The sequence below is a fragment of the Otolemur garnettii genome, unplaced genomic scaffold, assembly GCF_000181295.1.
Source record: "Otolemur garnettii isolate 467f Iridium unplaced genomic scaffold, OtoGar3 scaffold00039, whole genome shotgun sequence".
Taxonomy (NCBI): Eukaryota; Metazoa; Chordata; class Mammalia; order Primates; family Galagidae; genus Otolemur; species Otolemur garnettii.
The window spans coordinates 949,490-965,254 of NW_003852434.1; the positions used below are offsets into that span (position 1 = coordinate 949,490).

General features: G+C 35.6%; 1 protein-coding gene across 1 annotated transcript in view; it reads right to left on the minus strand.

Annotated features, from left to right (window-relative positions):
* The window catches only part of MMRN1 (multimerin 1), a 51,888-nt gene extending 47,188 nt beyond the window's left edge, over nt 1-4,700 (minus strand). Inside the window, exon 1 of the mRNA XM_003790013.2 lies at nt 4,114-4,700. Within this exon, the coding sequence (XP_003790061.1) occupies nt 4,114-4,700 (587 nt within the window). The remainder of the gene's footprint in view (nt 1-4,113) is intronic.
* Nucleotides 4,701-15,765: the final 11,065 nt, after the last annotated feature.

A 15,765-nucleotide genomic window follows, 5' to 3' on the forward strand; every position in this document is an offset into this window, starting at 1 on the left:
GCCCATCACTGCTCCCAACAGACCTTTCAGTAGAGTTGCCCATCACTGCCCGCGACAGACCTTTCAGTAGAGTTGTCCGTCACTGCCCCCGACAGACCTTTCAGTAGAGTTGCCTATCACTGCTCTCTTTTTCCACCTTCTTTCACACCTAAACTCACTGAGGCCAGAGCACGGTGCTCACTTATGTGCTATCACCTCCATGTCGCTAAAACCACGCATATTTCAGCCTTCATTTTACTATCTTTTTAACTAGTATTTCACATTCTTGATTCTGTTCCTCTTTCCTAAAATATTGTCCTCTTTTGCTCTATGGCACCACATGTGTCTACTTTCCTTACTAATTTCTCTGGGTACCCCACTGAAAGGTCTATTGCAGGCATTTGCCACATTAATCCATGAGATATCAATTAGAGGGTCTTTGATCATGACTCCAGGCCCTTCTTTCTTTCAGTATCATCCACATTCATGACTTACATTCCTGAGGTCAGTGCTTTCCACCAAACAGATCTCTAGCCTTGATTTCCCCTCTGCGCTCCAAACTCATCTTATAATCCCCAGAGTTTTATTGAGCTTTCTATGTGTCTAGCACAGTTCTAGGCAGGGAAGATGGCAGGAAAAAAAAAGGTAAGGCTTCTGCTTTCATGGGATACATATTTTATTTTGGAAAGATATAATATATACTACTGTCTATGTAAATTGACCAAATGCTTTAAAATAAGTGCTGTGAAGAAAAAAGTAAGATTGAATTATTATTAAAAAATAAGATTAAAAGAAGGATTGATAAGGAATGGCAAGTGAGAGAATAGACAGCTGTGTGTTGCATCTTCAGAGGTCTCCTTGGGAGGTGACATTAAATATTTACAGTGTGCAAAGAGATCACAAGTTCATTATAGTTACTATGCATTGTTATAAGTGCAGTGATGGAAAAATTCAAAGGAAGCTGGAGAAACAGTGAGAAGGCCCCCCCCCAGCTTCACGTGAGAAGCTGCCTAGAGGTATTATTAGTAGGAGTGAAAGGAGGAGAGGAAGAGAAAAGATCAGGGAAGAAGCGCAGCTTTAACAAACACCAAATTGGGGCCCAAATTTGAATCAGCAGGAAGTGGCAGGAGATGAGGCTGGGGAGATAGGCAGGAGGCAGGTCAAGGGTGGTGTTACAGGACTCACCGGGGGAGGAATCTGGACTGTGTTCTAGAGGGAATCAAAAGCCTCTGAGGGCTCTTAGCAGGGAAGTAAGTGAACTGGTCACACTTATTTTCCCACTTGGTGTGATAAATTGGACTTGGCAAGGAAGTACAATGTAAGAGAAGAGAGCTACGACTCTAAATCTGGCCAGCTTGAGTTTGAAGATTTGCCCTGAGATTTTTCACTAAGTGACTTTAGGCAAGTTACTTAACCTCTCTGTAAAGAAATGACAGAGGCCAGGTATAGTGCCTCACGCATGTGATTCTAGCACTCTGGGAGGCCCAAATGGGTGGATTGCTTGGCTCAGAAGTTCAAGATCAGCCTGAGCAAGAGCAATATCCCATCTCTACTAAAAATAGAGAAATATTAGCCAGAAATTGTGACTGGCACACATAGGCCCAGCTACTGGGAAGCTGAGGCAAGAAGACTGCTTGAGCCCAAGAGTTTGAGATTGCTGTGACCTATGATGCCATAGCACTCAACTTACGGTGACAGAGTGAGACTCTGTAAAGAGAAAGAGAGAGGGAGAGAAAAGAAGGAAGAAAGAAAGAAAGAAATCCTACCCTTCTGTGTGGAATTATGGCAGCAATTAAATTAGAAATATATATACACACACATATCTTAACAGTATAGTACTAAGAACAATTGCCATACAAGTAAATATCATGAAAGTGTTTTCTATTACTATTTGCTAATAAATGAAAACATAAAAAGCCTTCTTTTCACTGTATCAAGGCTTCTTTGCAGCCACCTGTGTCTGTAGAAGAGACTTGAGCATTTTCTGATTCCACTATCATTTTCATAGAATAATGATTAAGAAGTCTTAAGATATCAGTGAGTTATACCTTTAATATCGGGTTTCTCATACATACTGAATTTTTTAAAATCTAATAGATATTTACTATTTATGGGAAATATTCCTTCAAAGCAAAGATTATTATTATTTTTTAAATTCTCTGTATGCTCAGAGCCCAGCACAGGGCTAGGTATATGATAGACAATTTATAAATACTCGCCAGGGAAATAGATGTTCCCAAGCTTTGAAAATGAGGGCCTAGGTTAAAACCACTAGGATTTATTTAAAAACTAGTATCTATTCACTATTAATTTATGATACATGAATCATTAATTATGACAGCAATATGCTCCTTTCCACATACTATACAAATTTAAATGGTATTGATCTTTGCTCTTTTTTTTCCTCGTCTATTAAAACGTCTCCTGACTTTGGCTTCTCTGTAAAGCTCACAGTCGTTTCCTATGAATGTCTAAGATGTCTAAGGGTTCTATTGTAATAAGTTAAAAAAACTGAACTAGACTCGGGGTGGCACCTGTGGCTCAAAGGACTAAGGTGCCGGCCCCATATGCCAGAGGTGGCAGGTTCAAACCCAGCCTTGGCCAAAAACTGCAAAAAAGAAAAAAAAAATTGAACTAGACTCTAATAAAATATGATTAATAAAAATGATACGTGCAAGTGATTTATAAAAAGCTCTCAATGAATAACAATTCTCATTATTTGATAGGCAAAATCCTGTTTCCCCCCCAAGTGAGAAATATTAATACATGTTGGCAAAATGTGTCATAGACAATAATAACTACCTATTCTAAGTTGTACACTTTGTAATATGTACCATTCATTTTGCAGTAGATTGAGATGGTTTCAAACCCCACTGAATGAATATGTTTTAGTTCAAATCAGATTTACTTGTTTTATTTTCCAAAAATTTTGTAATTTTTAAAACACAGGGCATAATAAAGAATATATAAGTACAAATGTATTAGTTTGCATTATTCCCAAAGTCTCTCTCTTCATCTTTATACTAACAACTTTAATAGAACTCCTTTCCCATAGCAGGTGGCAACTATAATTTTTAACTTGAATTTTATTAGTAAGATGTCTTCCTCAGTTTAGTTCCCAAGGAATACCTGCTGTCTTGACATTGTTTTATTACGTAAAAGGTACATTTAGTTTTGTTAACACTGAACTGCCAGCCCTCCAAATACACAGATGACTCTGAATAGAAAATGAATAAAACATTGATTTGCCAGTAATTTTTGTGTTTGCTTGATTTGGTTTTTAGTTTGTTTGAAAGCCTTCCTGAACAATATCACTTAAAACTTGGTTTCATTCTTTTACTTCAACAATTCGAATTGCTCTCATTTTAAATCAAAATCAATGTGGAAAATAGGCTTTTCTGATTCATCCCATCATTCATGACAACACAGCTCAATATAATAGCAGTGCAAGTGAAATTTAATTCGTTGAGCACCTATTCTGTGAAAACTATTTATCAAACACACTTTGTTAATTTGAATCTACACCATAACCCTGAAAAGTTGTATTTTTATCTACCTTCCCTGTATTATATCTATAGTTTACAGATGAAGAAACTTCAGTCCCGGGAAATCAGTTGACTTGTTCAAAATCATGGATCTCGAGACAACTGTGGAGCCAGAATTACAGCTCAAGGTCTCCTTGCTTTGATTTGTGATAACTGTATACTTACCATAACGCTCCTATTTCAGTATTTAAATCAGTTTATACCCCAATTGTATTGTTTTTTCTTTTGTATTGGGGGCATACATGAGGGCGTGAACACCAAAACCCTGAGTTGCATTAAATAAGCTTCTAGTCACTGTGGGGCTATTTTGTTTGACAGTGACTAGCCCAAGGAAAAGCGCCTATAAAAGAGAATAGAAAAGTGACCTGGACCATTTCAATTAGGACAAAATTGCTGCCTATTATTTGTTCTTTTTCTCATTAGAGAAGAAAGTAATTCCCTCATCTAACTGAAATGATAAAATTACAAATAGTCCAATTTCATCTCAAACATGAAACAATTTTCTAAGAGTCAGTTTAAACTATTCATTTGTAAACTTATAGACCTCACAGTTAGAAAAAGAATAAGAAAAGGAAAGAACATTTCTTACTTTCCTCTAGTTGTCTCAAAACTTGGCTTTTGGTAGTCCGTTCTTTGGCTTGGACGGCTGTCCCCTCTGCTGAGGTATGTTTCCCGGGGGGATCGATTCCCCAGGCCACCGACTGAGTTTGGGGGGATTGCTTGTCGACTTGACTTTTGGGCAAAGCTCTGAAGAAACTTCAGCGTAGCGTTGGAAAGGACAACTGACTCTTCCCCGGGACTGAACTTGACGGTGGAGTTGGTAGGGAGAGCAAGACTTCGTAACTTCACCACTCCTTCTTCCATCTTCCTTGTGGGGGTGACGGTTTGGTTTCTCACCTGGGGAGGTCCACTCGTCTCTGAGAGGGGCAGTGTTGATTTTAGAAGACTCTCTTCAGAAGTTCTTGCCTCAGGAGTTGTAGTTACATCAGCAGACGCCATCTGAGTGCTGGGCAGCATCTGGAAAGTTGGTGTTTTATTTGGAGAAACCGAAGCAGAGGTCCTGGTCTCCTGGAAGTTTTTACCCTCAGGTGTAGTCCAAGAATGCCTACTGTCAGGAAGCCCAATTCCCCCGCTCCACAAACTAGAAAGCAGGACAAATAATCTGGCCCCCTTCATCTCAGTAGTTTGAGGCAAGAAAGCTCATGTGAAATCGGGGGACAAAGTCCTCAGGCCTTTTGATCAACAGCTGCTTCCACACTGAACCTGCTCAGACAGGTCTTTGCCAATTTGAGATGTGTAGAGGAAACAGGCTTCTGCGTTTTGTCCTGGACTCAGGAACGTTAATTTCCTGTTTCTGTAGGTTTTTTGTGATCTGTGACCTCTGGTAGGATGTCTCTATGGAAGTGGTGAAGGGTCTCTGGCAAAGCTATGGGGAAATGGGAAAACACAGACAACTGTTATCAGGAAACCCCGGGAGAAAAACATGAAGTCACTTTCCTTTCCTGGGTACACTCATGTTTCATGTTTCACTGGTTTTGAAGAGAAGCTTCATGGAGATGATGGGAAGTGTCAAATTTCATTTGTAAATGCCAAATAATGGAATTTAAAACTTTGTTCTGCTACATAAAGTAATTGAGAAAAAATTTTATGATACTTTGTATTCAGTACGCCCTACCCGGAGAGCCACGTTTTGTTCAAATGTGTATCCACATGCTTACAAATCAATAAAATCTTGTTAAAAGAGCCTCTATTCTTTCATAAACCACAACTATAAAGAAATTATAGATTTTTTCATAAATACACTTGAGCTGTATCATTGCTTGAAGTTAATCTCAATGATGATAAGTAACAACAGAAAAGGACAGCATAAATAATTAAGTTATACAGGTCTACACAGAACTCACTTTACATTTTGCTCTCAGAATTTTTATCAGAGATACCAATTAAGGAACTGAACAAACAGAATTACAATTCCTCTTTTTTCTGGTCCTGATCTTCTAGTGGTTGGGAGTAATTAGTATTTTACCACTAAGGAACAGATAAAGAAAAAGTGGAGTTGCCTGAAAATTAATTAAAATGAGATTATATGTGATGCTTTCATACTTTTATTATAGCATAAAATTATACAGAGAACTACATAGATCAAAGAGTTGTCTTTTTTTATTTTTAATAGAGATGCTACATGGGATTCATGATTTCATTTCTCTAGCAAATCTCTTATCCTCGGACTTCAATTATCCTCTCCCATCTGTAAAATTCCATAGCAGACTCCAGACAGACATATAAGCTAAGTTACAGCAGCACTTTCATTCACTCATTCATGTATTCATACATTCAATAGTAACCTAAACCCTCAGTCTAAGGAAGATACTCTATTAAGTGTTGGGATTCTGAAGAAAGGCACAAATATTCTTGGCTGTCCATTAGCTTATGGTTTGTTATATATTATTTGAAAGCTAGATCCATACACAATATATCTTTTGTGCCAGGCATCAGACTCCTACTAAATATTCAGTCATGTATTATCAAATTATTATTAGATTTTATTATTATTAGATTATTAAATTCCTTCTTTTGGAACTGGAGAATTGGAAACCTGGTGCCTGACTGGTGATGCAGTCTTAATACTTTTTTCTTCCTTCAAATTTTGTCATTCATTTCTATGTGCACCTAATCAGAGGGTGTATACTATGGAGTTATTAAAACTAAGACATACAATAATCAGCAACCCTAAGTGACTCTGTTATGTGGCACAAAGCATCCGTTTCTCAGCTATGCCACAGGACAATCCACAAAACTTGCATTAGTTAAACAGCCAACAGCCCAACATGGGCAATTCAGGAAGCAATTAATTGTTACAAGGAGCAATGAAATTGCATAATTTTCACAATACAAACATGGTTTTCAGTCCTAAGAAAAAGATTTTACAACTTCTTTACCTGAAAAAGAGAGAAATGACAGCTTTGGCTTAGAGAACAGTAATTCAGTAAAATTCAAGCAAAATATTTCTAGTTAGTATACAATTTTAAACCTATTTTCTTAGATTTAGTAAAAGTCTTGAAATTCTGAGAAACAGACAGAAAAATGTTGTTCATGGATTTTTTTTGCTTCTATAGTTTGAAAGACCACCTTGATCCTGGTCAGGACAAGTGAACTTTGGAGGTAAAGGGTCACCCCTTGAATATATAACTGATAAAAATAGCATGGCGCTAAGCCATTCATTATACCTCCTGGAAGGGATTGACCAGTAATGACTTTTGCTCACCCCCATCCTAACTTGCAAGTGACCTTTGATCAAAAGGCTAAAGGTTCTGTGTCTCATGATTGAGCTCCTAAGCCATCTTGCACCATTAATTCCTCAGAGAATCCCTGTTCCTCTCATGATTTGGGGTCTTTAATTAGATACATAAATATTCGTATTCAGAAACTATCATAAGCCTAACCTCAAATTCTGCTTTCTAAGGCTGGTTAGTACTCCTCAGATAAAAAATTAAGAAAAATAATATTCCTGGGATGACTGCTGGAGTAATACTCTTGTCATTATTGTCTAGATACTGTTAAGTACTAGTGCTAGGTGAACGTACACCACTGGTTTTGTATATCTGAACCCCATCATTCTAGGGTACTCATTTTCCACTAGATTATTTATACTAAATTATATTTTAGCACATTGTCTGTTATTCAGTTTGAACATTTTACAAAAAATCACAAAATTCATTACAATACATGCTATCAGGAAGTTTATTCATTATTAATTTTATCATAAACATAGAATTGAATACATATACCTAGTTATTTCTAGATGATGGGATAATGGAACTTTTATTTTTCATTCTTTCCCTTATAACCCATATGAATTAATTTTCTAACCATAAGGAGAAAAAACAAACAAAAAAATGTGAGTTAAAGAGAATCTTGGATTGAAGAGTTCACTGTAGATTGTGCTATGTATTATCCAAAGCCATTTTTATAGGTGCAAGAGTTATTATTCTTCATAAAATGTTGAGTGTGTGAAATAACTTCTACTTAATTGCTAGGATTTCTTAGCAACTTCTTTCTTTATTTTTCATATGAGAAATTCTTATTTTCCTAAAATAGTTTAAAATATCTAAATGAGAGTTCATTATAGCCTTCTTCTGGTAAGTTGGAACTGTCAAAAATAATTGCAAAAAAACAAAATTCAATGTTATGTTGTTTGAAAAATATTAAAAACTTCTGAAGGGAGTTGCTATAAAGATACAGCAAAAGAACTGGAGGAAGGAGAGAAACAGATTTCTGCATGATTTTAATGAGCCAGACAATGTGCTAGTTAAGTTATATTTGGCATATTATTTAATCCTCACACTTGTGTTAGGTAGGTACTCTACTCTCATCTTACTCATGGGAAATTAAGCTTAAAGAAGTTAAATAACTTCCTAGGATAACAAACTATAATTGATAGAACCGATATTTATGCCCTGTTCTGATTCTTTCTACTACCTGATAATGTCTCTCAAAACTTTAGAGGGATTTAGAAAACATAACTTTCAAATTTATATTTATATGCATTTATTAAATTCATTTTCCCAGTTGTTTTTAACTTTTTCAGTTTTGTTTCTATCTCATAGCTAAAACATACACAGTACCAAGATACTTCTAATAATCTAATGATTTCTGTTAGTCTGAGTCTATGAAATTAGAGGGGAAATTTGTGTTTTTATAAGTTTGTGTTTAGTCTAATGATTACTTTTCCTTTCTTCTTCGTTTGAGTGCCTTTTTAAATTCCCACACAAAATTGTAAGAGCGAATGTTGCCACATCCTTGATGACACAGAAATCATTCTCTCTTCATTTGCTGGAACGGAACCTCCAGGAGAGCCGAAGCCCGCTACATTCTGAGTACCTAGAGCAGTGTTTGGTAGGTATTCAACAGATACTTTTTGAATCAATAAACGAATGAATGAAGCTATTAATGCACTATTATATACGGTAATAACACCTGTCATGGGGTTAAGGAGCAGGTCTCAATTTCACCTCCTCTTGGCCACACCCACCCACTCACACACACACACAAAGCAATATAACGCACTTGCTCTAGGAACAAACTTCAAAATTCTGAAATATTCTTTCAACCTTATTGCCTCTTGTAAGTCCTTCCTAAGTGAAATTCAGAAAGCCCATTGCTTCTACATGTTGCAAAATAAATTTGGGAAGGATTATCTTGAAACCATCACAGCCCCATTAGAATCATAAAACAGAATTAGAGCTGTATAACAGAGGATGGGGAAGCCCTAGTGAGGGAGGCAAAAGCGAAGATGTGCAGATGAATTAAAATTAAAAACAAATTTAGGTCCTAGTGGGCTGACAGGAAAGGGAAATGGTTATAGAATGAATTATATAATTCTTAATATTAAGTGGGAGAAGCATATTAGTTTCTAAGGGAAAAATCCCAACATAGTTTTTCCAACATTAAAATTTTACCCTTATAATGAATAACACAAAGAAAACACTAATAAAGGTATCCAAATGTCCCTCGTAAGAGAGAGATACTTTACAAACCTCTTCTATTGCTTATTTAATATTTAATATTACCTTCCAAGTGCAAGAATTAATTTCAGAAGTCTTTAAGGCTTATTTTCTTTTGGTCATTTTAGAAATAACAATGTTTTCATTTCTTCAATGGAAAATCATATCTGGTTATCAAGTGATATCATGAGTGACTTCTGCTTCTAAAAATATGGAATAGACAGATTTTCCCCAGTCCTCCTACCAAGGTCCATGTAAAAATCCTGTTACATATAAAGGAAACATTAGAAGACTCCGAAGTGTGGAGAAGAGAAACCCCAGGAACAACCCAGCTCCCAGGTCCCAGGTTTCTTTTTGCCTCTGATTTGAGACCTGGGGAATGTGTCCAACTAGACATACCAGTGGGCACAAACAATAAAGACCCTAAGAAAAGCCAGCTCTCTTAGACAAAGGACTAGAAAATGGTCCGCGTGAAAAGGAGGAAACTTTTACTAAATAACCACTTGACTTCCACCAAACACCATGAAAAAGATTTCACACCTGCCAGCAAAGGCAGAAAGGCAAGTTAGACTCCACTGCAGGAAGATGAAACCAAGCACTCCAGGCCCCAGCGCCCACCTGGGGTGGTCAGAGAAGGGCAGGAAAGGAGCCCGCAATTTCATCCTCAAGAAGTCCAGGGCCACAGCGCTCCCCAGGGCGAGCGACACAACAGCCCGGGGGCAGGCCAAGGCCGCTGGGTCCCCTTTGGAGGAACAGGCCGACCAAAGCTGGAGAGCACATTGTACCCCATAATTGCATTAATGTACACAGCTATGATTTAATTTAAAATAAATAAATAAATAAATAAATAAAGCTGAAGATCAGGCGAGTAACTGGAGAGATACCTTCCAAGGTGTGGAAATCCCACGGGTGGGTCTGGAAAGAAAACTGAACTCACCAGGGAGTTAAAAAAATTGACTTCTTACTGTAAAGTAGATCTCCCACAGTGTTTTAATCCACTCTTACCCGTTGGTGAGGGAGGAATTCCACTCTAGGGTTAGGAGGATGGCTGAACACACGGCCCCCTGGAGGGAGGGAAGACGCTGGTGGCAGGTCCTGCACACACTCACGGACCCGGCGGAGCACACGGCCCACGCAGGGCACAGAGTGAGCAATCGAGGACCACAGGAGGCAAACTTGGTAGTGACAGTGGCATAGGGGTTCCTGGGCTCCCACAGGAGGATGTGATTGGCATGTTCGAATACTCCTTGTGTGGGCAGGAAGCTGAAACCCACTACCCCGGCACAGCTAGGCCTGGTCCCCTGATAAGGAGGAGTGGCGGGACCTTATCCGCAGGAGCAGAGCGCGGAAGGGGACTGTGGTTAGGACCGTCGGGGGCCTCTGGGTTCAGATGTCAAGGCAGCTCACAGAGGTACCGCACCTCGGTTTCAGGCTATGTACCACACACAATTTAGAAATCCTTTTTTTCTATGTGACAAAGGATAAAAAGCTCTCCAGACCTTTGCCTGTGCTCAGATCTCAAGCTGAGTTGAAGAAAAAAAAATCGTGTTCATTCCCTCAAAGTATTTTAAGATCATGGTAAGTTAAAACTAATTAAAGCTACAACAACGTTCATTTAGATTAGACATAGCTCAGTTACAAATTGGAGAAATTCAGCTCCCACAATGAAGGCCTGACAGAATAAGGAGTGTGTCCTTTTCGGAGATAAATATTAGGTCCTGTAGTCTTCACTGACTTTTCTTATTCACAAGGCCCCTATTCACATAATCAAAAATTATGAGACAAAGGAAGAAATGAGAAAATGTGATCCATGGTCAAAAAAGAAATCCTCAATAAAAAGTAAAACCTAGAAAAGGCCCAGATATTAGAAGTATTAGAGAATTTAAAATAACTTCAGTAGCATGCGGTAGAGAGAATAGGCAACCTGTCTGAACAGAAAGGGAGTTTCAGAAGAAACCAAAACTAATAAAAAAAATGAAAATGCTACAAATAAAAAAAGATGTTAGAAATAAAAAATTAATTAGATAAGCTTAATAGCACATTAGAAATATCAAACAAAATAATCATTTAATTTGAATAGTTCAAACTGAAATTATCCAAATTGACAAAAAATAAGTGTGTGGACAAAATGAACCACCTCTGAGATCTGTGGAACAATTTCGTATGGTTTAACATGTATATAATCAGAGGAAATAAAAGAGAAAAGAAAATGAATAGAAGATAAATTTTCAAAGATAGTAAATAAGAATTGTCTAATATTGATAAAACCAAGCATCTAAGAAGTTCAGTAAACCCCAAGCATGAAATAATGTTTGGGCATATTGTAGATGAAGTCCTGAAAAAACAAAGATTGAAAAAATGTTGAAAGTAGTCAGAAAAAAAACAAGCCATATTACATAAAACCATTAAAACTAACTTCACATTAACTCAGATAGATGAAAGAGGAAAATGGAATGACATCTTCAAAGTGCTAAATGAAAAATGTGTCAATTTAGAATTCCATATCTCATGAGGATATCGTTAAAAAAATAAAGTGGGAAAAAAGACACCCTTCATAGGCAGTACCTTAAAGAATATGATTCCAGAAGATCCACACTCTAAGACATACTAAAGAAATACTTCAAGCTGGGAAAAATACACCACCAATAGAAAACTAGATTGCCGGGAGGAAATGAGGTACACCAGAAAATTAAATATGTAGGTAAACAAAAAAATCTGATATTATCTTTATTATATGTAATGAGAAATTTTAAAGCATGAGGTTTCTAAGTGATATGTAAAGAACAAAATATCATTTGAAAATATACTGGGATGAGTTAAAATACATATTTTAATTGCTAGAACAAACAAAAAATGTAGTTTAAAAACCAATATAAGATATAAAATGGCACATGTCAGTTCTATTAAGTATAGAGTATAAATGTCTTAACACAATAATTAAGTAAATGAGGTGAAGGCTATATTGACTAGTTTGATGTAACCATCCCAAATTGTATTTAAAATCAGCACATGGTAACCCATAAATACATTAATGTATACATGATCTATGTGTTTATAACTCAATAATAATAAAAAATACATAAAATGGAATATTTTTAAAGAAGTCAATTCATACAAAAGAGGCCAAGAAAGAACAAAGGACGGGGGGAGGGACTTAAACAGATGGGACAAATGGACCAAGAAAGAAAAGAAAGAAAAAGCCCAGAAGGGAGACTCAAACCGAGTCGTACATTAAAAGTAAGTGGAATAATCATTCCACTTAAAAGTCAATGTTTGTCAGACAGTTATAAAACAAGAAAAGCAAGCCTCAATTATTTGCTATTTTATACAAACATTTTATAAATACCACACTATAAAAACAAGTTTCAAGTAAAAGGGTAATGAAAATAACATGCAAAGTATAAACTGGTTAAAGGTTAGAAAACTGGTTCAACTATATTTACATTAGACAAAGAAGACTTGAAAACAGCGTATTTTCAGAGACAAAGAGGGAAAATTCAAAGCATTAAAAACTCAGTTCATTAGAAGACATAATACTAAATATAAATGCAGCCAGGAGAGCTTCCAAAAAAGGAGAAATAGACAAATGTATCTCCTGGTTAGCTATTAACATCCTTTCCTGAGTAGACAAGTAGACAAATAATTAGCAATGATACAGAAATTTGAACAAAATCATAAACCAATTGTACCTAATTGATAGTAACTGAACATCCAACAACTGGAGAATCTGTATTTTTCACATCTATGTGGCACAATTATTGATACAAAATATATACTGGGTCATGAAATATTACTTGGTAAATATCAAAGAATAAAAATAAGTAGAATGTTTTACAAACACATAAGTATAATGAATAAATAAAAGTAACCTATCAATAATATGTAATTTTTTTAATGAGAGAACGTACATCTTTTTAAAAATTTATTTTTATTTTTATTTATTTTTTGAGGCAGCCAATTTCTAAATAATTTGTCAGAGTAGAAATCACATGGATGTTTTATATATATTTTAATGAATTATAATGGAAAAATCAAGAATTACACAACTTTTTTACTTTAAGTGTCTGTATTAAAAAAGAAGAACAGAATGAAATAAATGAGATATGCTTCCCTTTTTAATATTAGATAAAAAGGTCTAATATATCTGATCATTAGAATGAAGAAATAATAAAAATAGTAGTAGAAATTAATGAAACAGAAAATGAACAAAGAATAGGTTAAAATCAGCAATTTTCAAAGGTGATTTTTTTAAAAGCTGAAAACAATTAACCTTTAACAAGACTAAGCAAGAAAAATGAGAGAGAAGAGATTACCAATGTTTAACCTAACAAAATGTTAAAAATGTTAAAAATAAAAGTGGAGACATCACTAGGAGATCGCAGACATTGAAAAGATAGTACGGAGATAGTTTGAACAATTTTATGCCAATACATCAACAATTTCAGTAAAACAGTTATATTCTGTAAAAAAAGTAAAAATTTTAAAGTTTAAAAAAAACTTTTAAAAATTGATAAAAAGAGGCATCATAAAACTCTGAAAAGCCCCATTTGTAATAATTTTCCCACAAAGAAAACTCCTGGCCCATAGGTCTTCCCTAGTAAGTTCTATTAAATACTTAAGAAATGATTAATACAAGTATTCATGAACTCTTTTCAACAATAGAAGAAGAGAAAATACATCTCTATTCAATTATGAGGCCATAAAAACCTAATACTAAATATTAAAAAACAAAAATTTTAAGAAAAACATAATTTTATCCCAATATCTTTCATAGACAAAAGCAAAAATATTCAACCACATAATAGCACTATTTCAAGAGGCCTTTTATTAAGAACAACACATTATTCAAATATTCAAATACAAGTTTAATATATGTTTTTTGTTTTTGCAGTTTTTGTCTGGGGCTGGGTTTGAAACCGCCACCTCTGGGGTATGGGGCCAGCGCCCTACTCCTTGAGCCACAGGCACCGCCTACAAGTTTAATATTTGTATTCTCTGGTATACAAGATGATCTATGCGTAGAAAGTCAATTTAAATTAAGTTAATATTCACAGGCTTGGCGCCTGTGGCTCAAATGGCTAAGGCGCCAGCCACATACACCTAAGGTGGAGGGTTTGAATCCTGCCAAACAACGATGGCTGCAACTGGAAAAAAAAAAAGCCAGGCATTGTGGTGGGCGCCTGTAGTCCCAGCTACTTGGGAGGCAGAGGCAGGAGACTCGCTTGAGCCCAGGAGTTGGAGGTTGCTGTGAGCTATGCCACGGCACTCTACCAAGGGGGACAGCTTGAGGCTCTGTCTCAAAAAAAAAAAAAAAAGTTAATATTCACCAAAAATCTAATATGCTAAGACATGATACAGAAGAAAAAGTACTACATGGCACTTAGAAAACTACACTGTTAGAATTGGTAGTAAAAACCAGGTTTTCAAAGCCAAGTCAGCAGTCTTTCTGGACCTAACTCTTCATTCACCGGCTCTGAGAATCCCTAAACGCACTTCAATTTAGAGTTTAAAAGGTTTTTTTCTGATTTTATTAACAGAAAAATAATGATAAATACTATTTTTGACTATATATATTTCTATATTTACTGTTAATCTAAAATAATATTGATAAAAATGTTTCAATATCAGGAATGTGGATTTATGAAAAATAGCAACAACAACAAAAAAAGATAAATACTTGAATAGTATCCCCAAAATTCTTTTTCTTTTTTATAGGAAAATACCGTTTCAATTACCATTATAGTAATTGAATTAAAGAAGTATGATAATTCTACTCAAGGTTATTGTAGCATATAACCATCACCAAAAAATTAAGGTAATCCTTCTGAGAGGATTATTTATAAGCAGCAAGATGGTGATTAATATGTCCTAATTTTAATAAACTTAGCTTAAATTTAAAGATATCACTCTTATTAATATTAATAATAAATCTAGGGAATAACCAAATATTGGAAACAAGAGTTATAATCAGAACAAAAACAAAAAAAGACAGCCCACAAGGTACTTTATATTCATCTGAAATATTTTCAAAATAATTAATGTGTAAGTTACTATACAGGATTCATTGTGTCATGACTGTTCAATTTGCAAGAGCTAAAACACAACTTGAAAGGTAGCTCTATTCAGGTGACTCAGTAGACAGCTTACAACAATACAGCCATGAATTGAAGAAGGGGCACAGCACTTAAATGGGTAAAAATGTGAATCAACCCTAGATGAACCAATACCGGAGCTGTAATAGGGATACCGACTAGAAAAGACATCTCCGTTCACCACGAGCACCTTTAACAACACAAAACATCTTTAATTAATATCCTTGTCTCCATATTTTATTTACAAGAAAAAGACATCTAATTCATTCATACACACATTAACATTCACACAAAATGAGAACAGCTGCTTCTATAGTTATAAGAAATCATGTTTAACAAAACAAGTGCATCCAACATTAATTCACAAATTTTGGAGATTTCGTACGTATGTCATAACTAGATAACAGCCTGGGGTCCTCTGATACCTTAAAAAAACAGTTGAAAGGTGTTACAAATGTAGTTTTAGTTTTGAAATATGTATTTGCTGGATTGGAATGCAAACTTAACTCAATGCCAACAAATACTCCAATAAAATTAAGGAATATCCTTCCTTGGCAGTGAATTCCTTGCCTGCCTTACCGCGTGCAAGCTGTGCTCTCTCTGATTAAGAAAAAGTAAAGGAAATTAGCCACTGAAAAGGTTCCT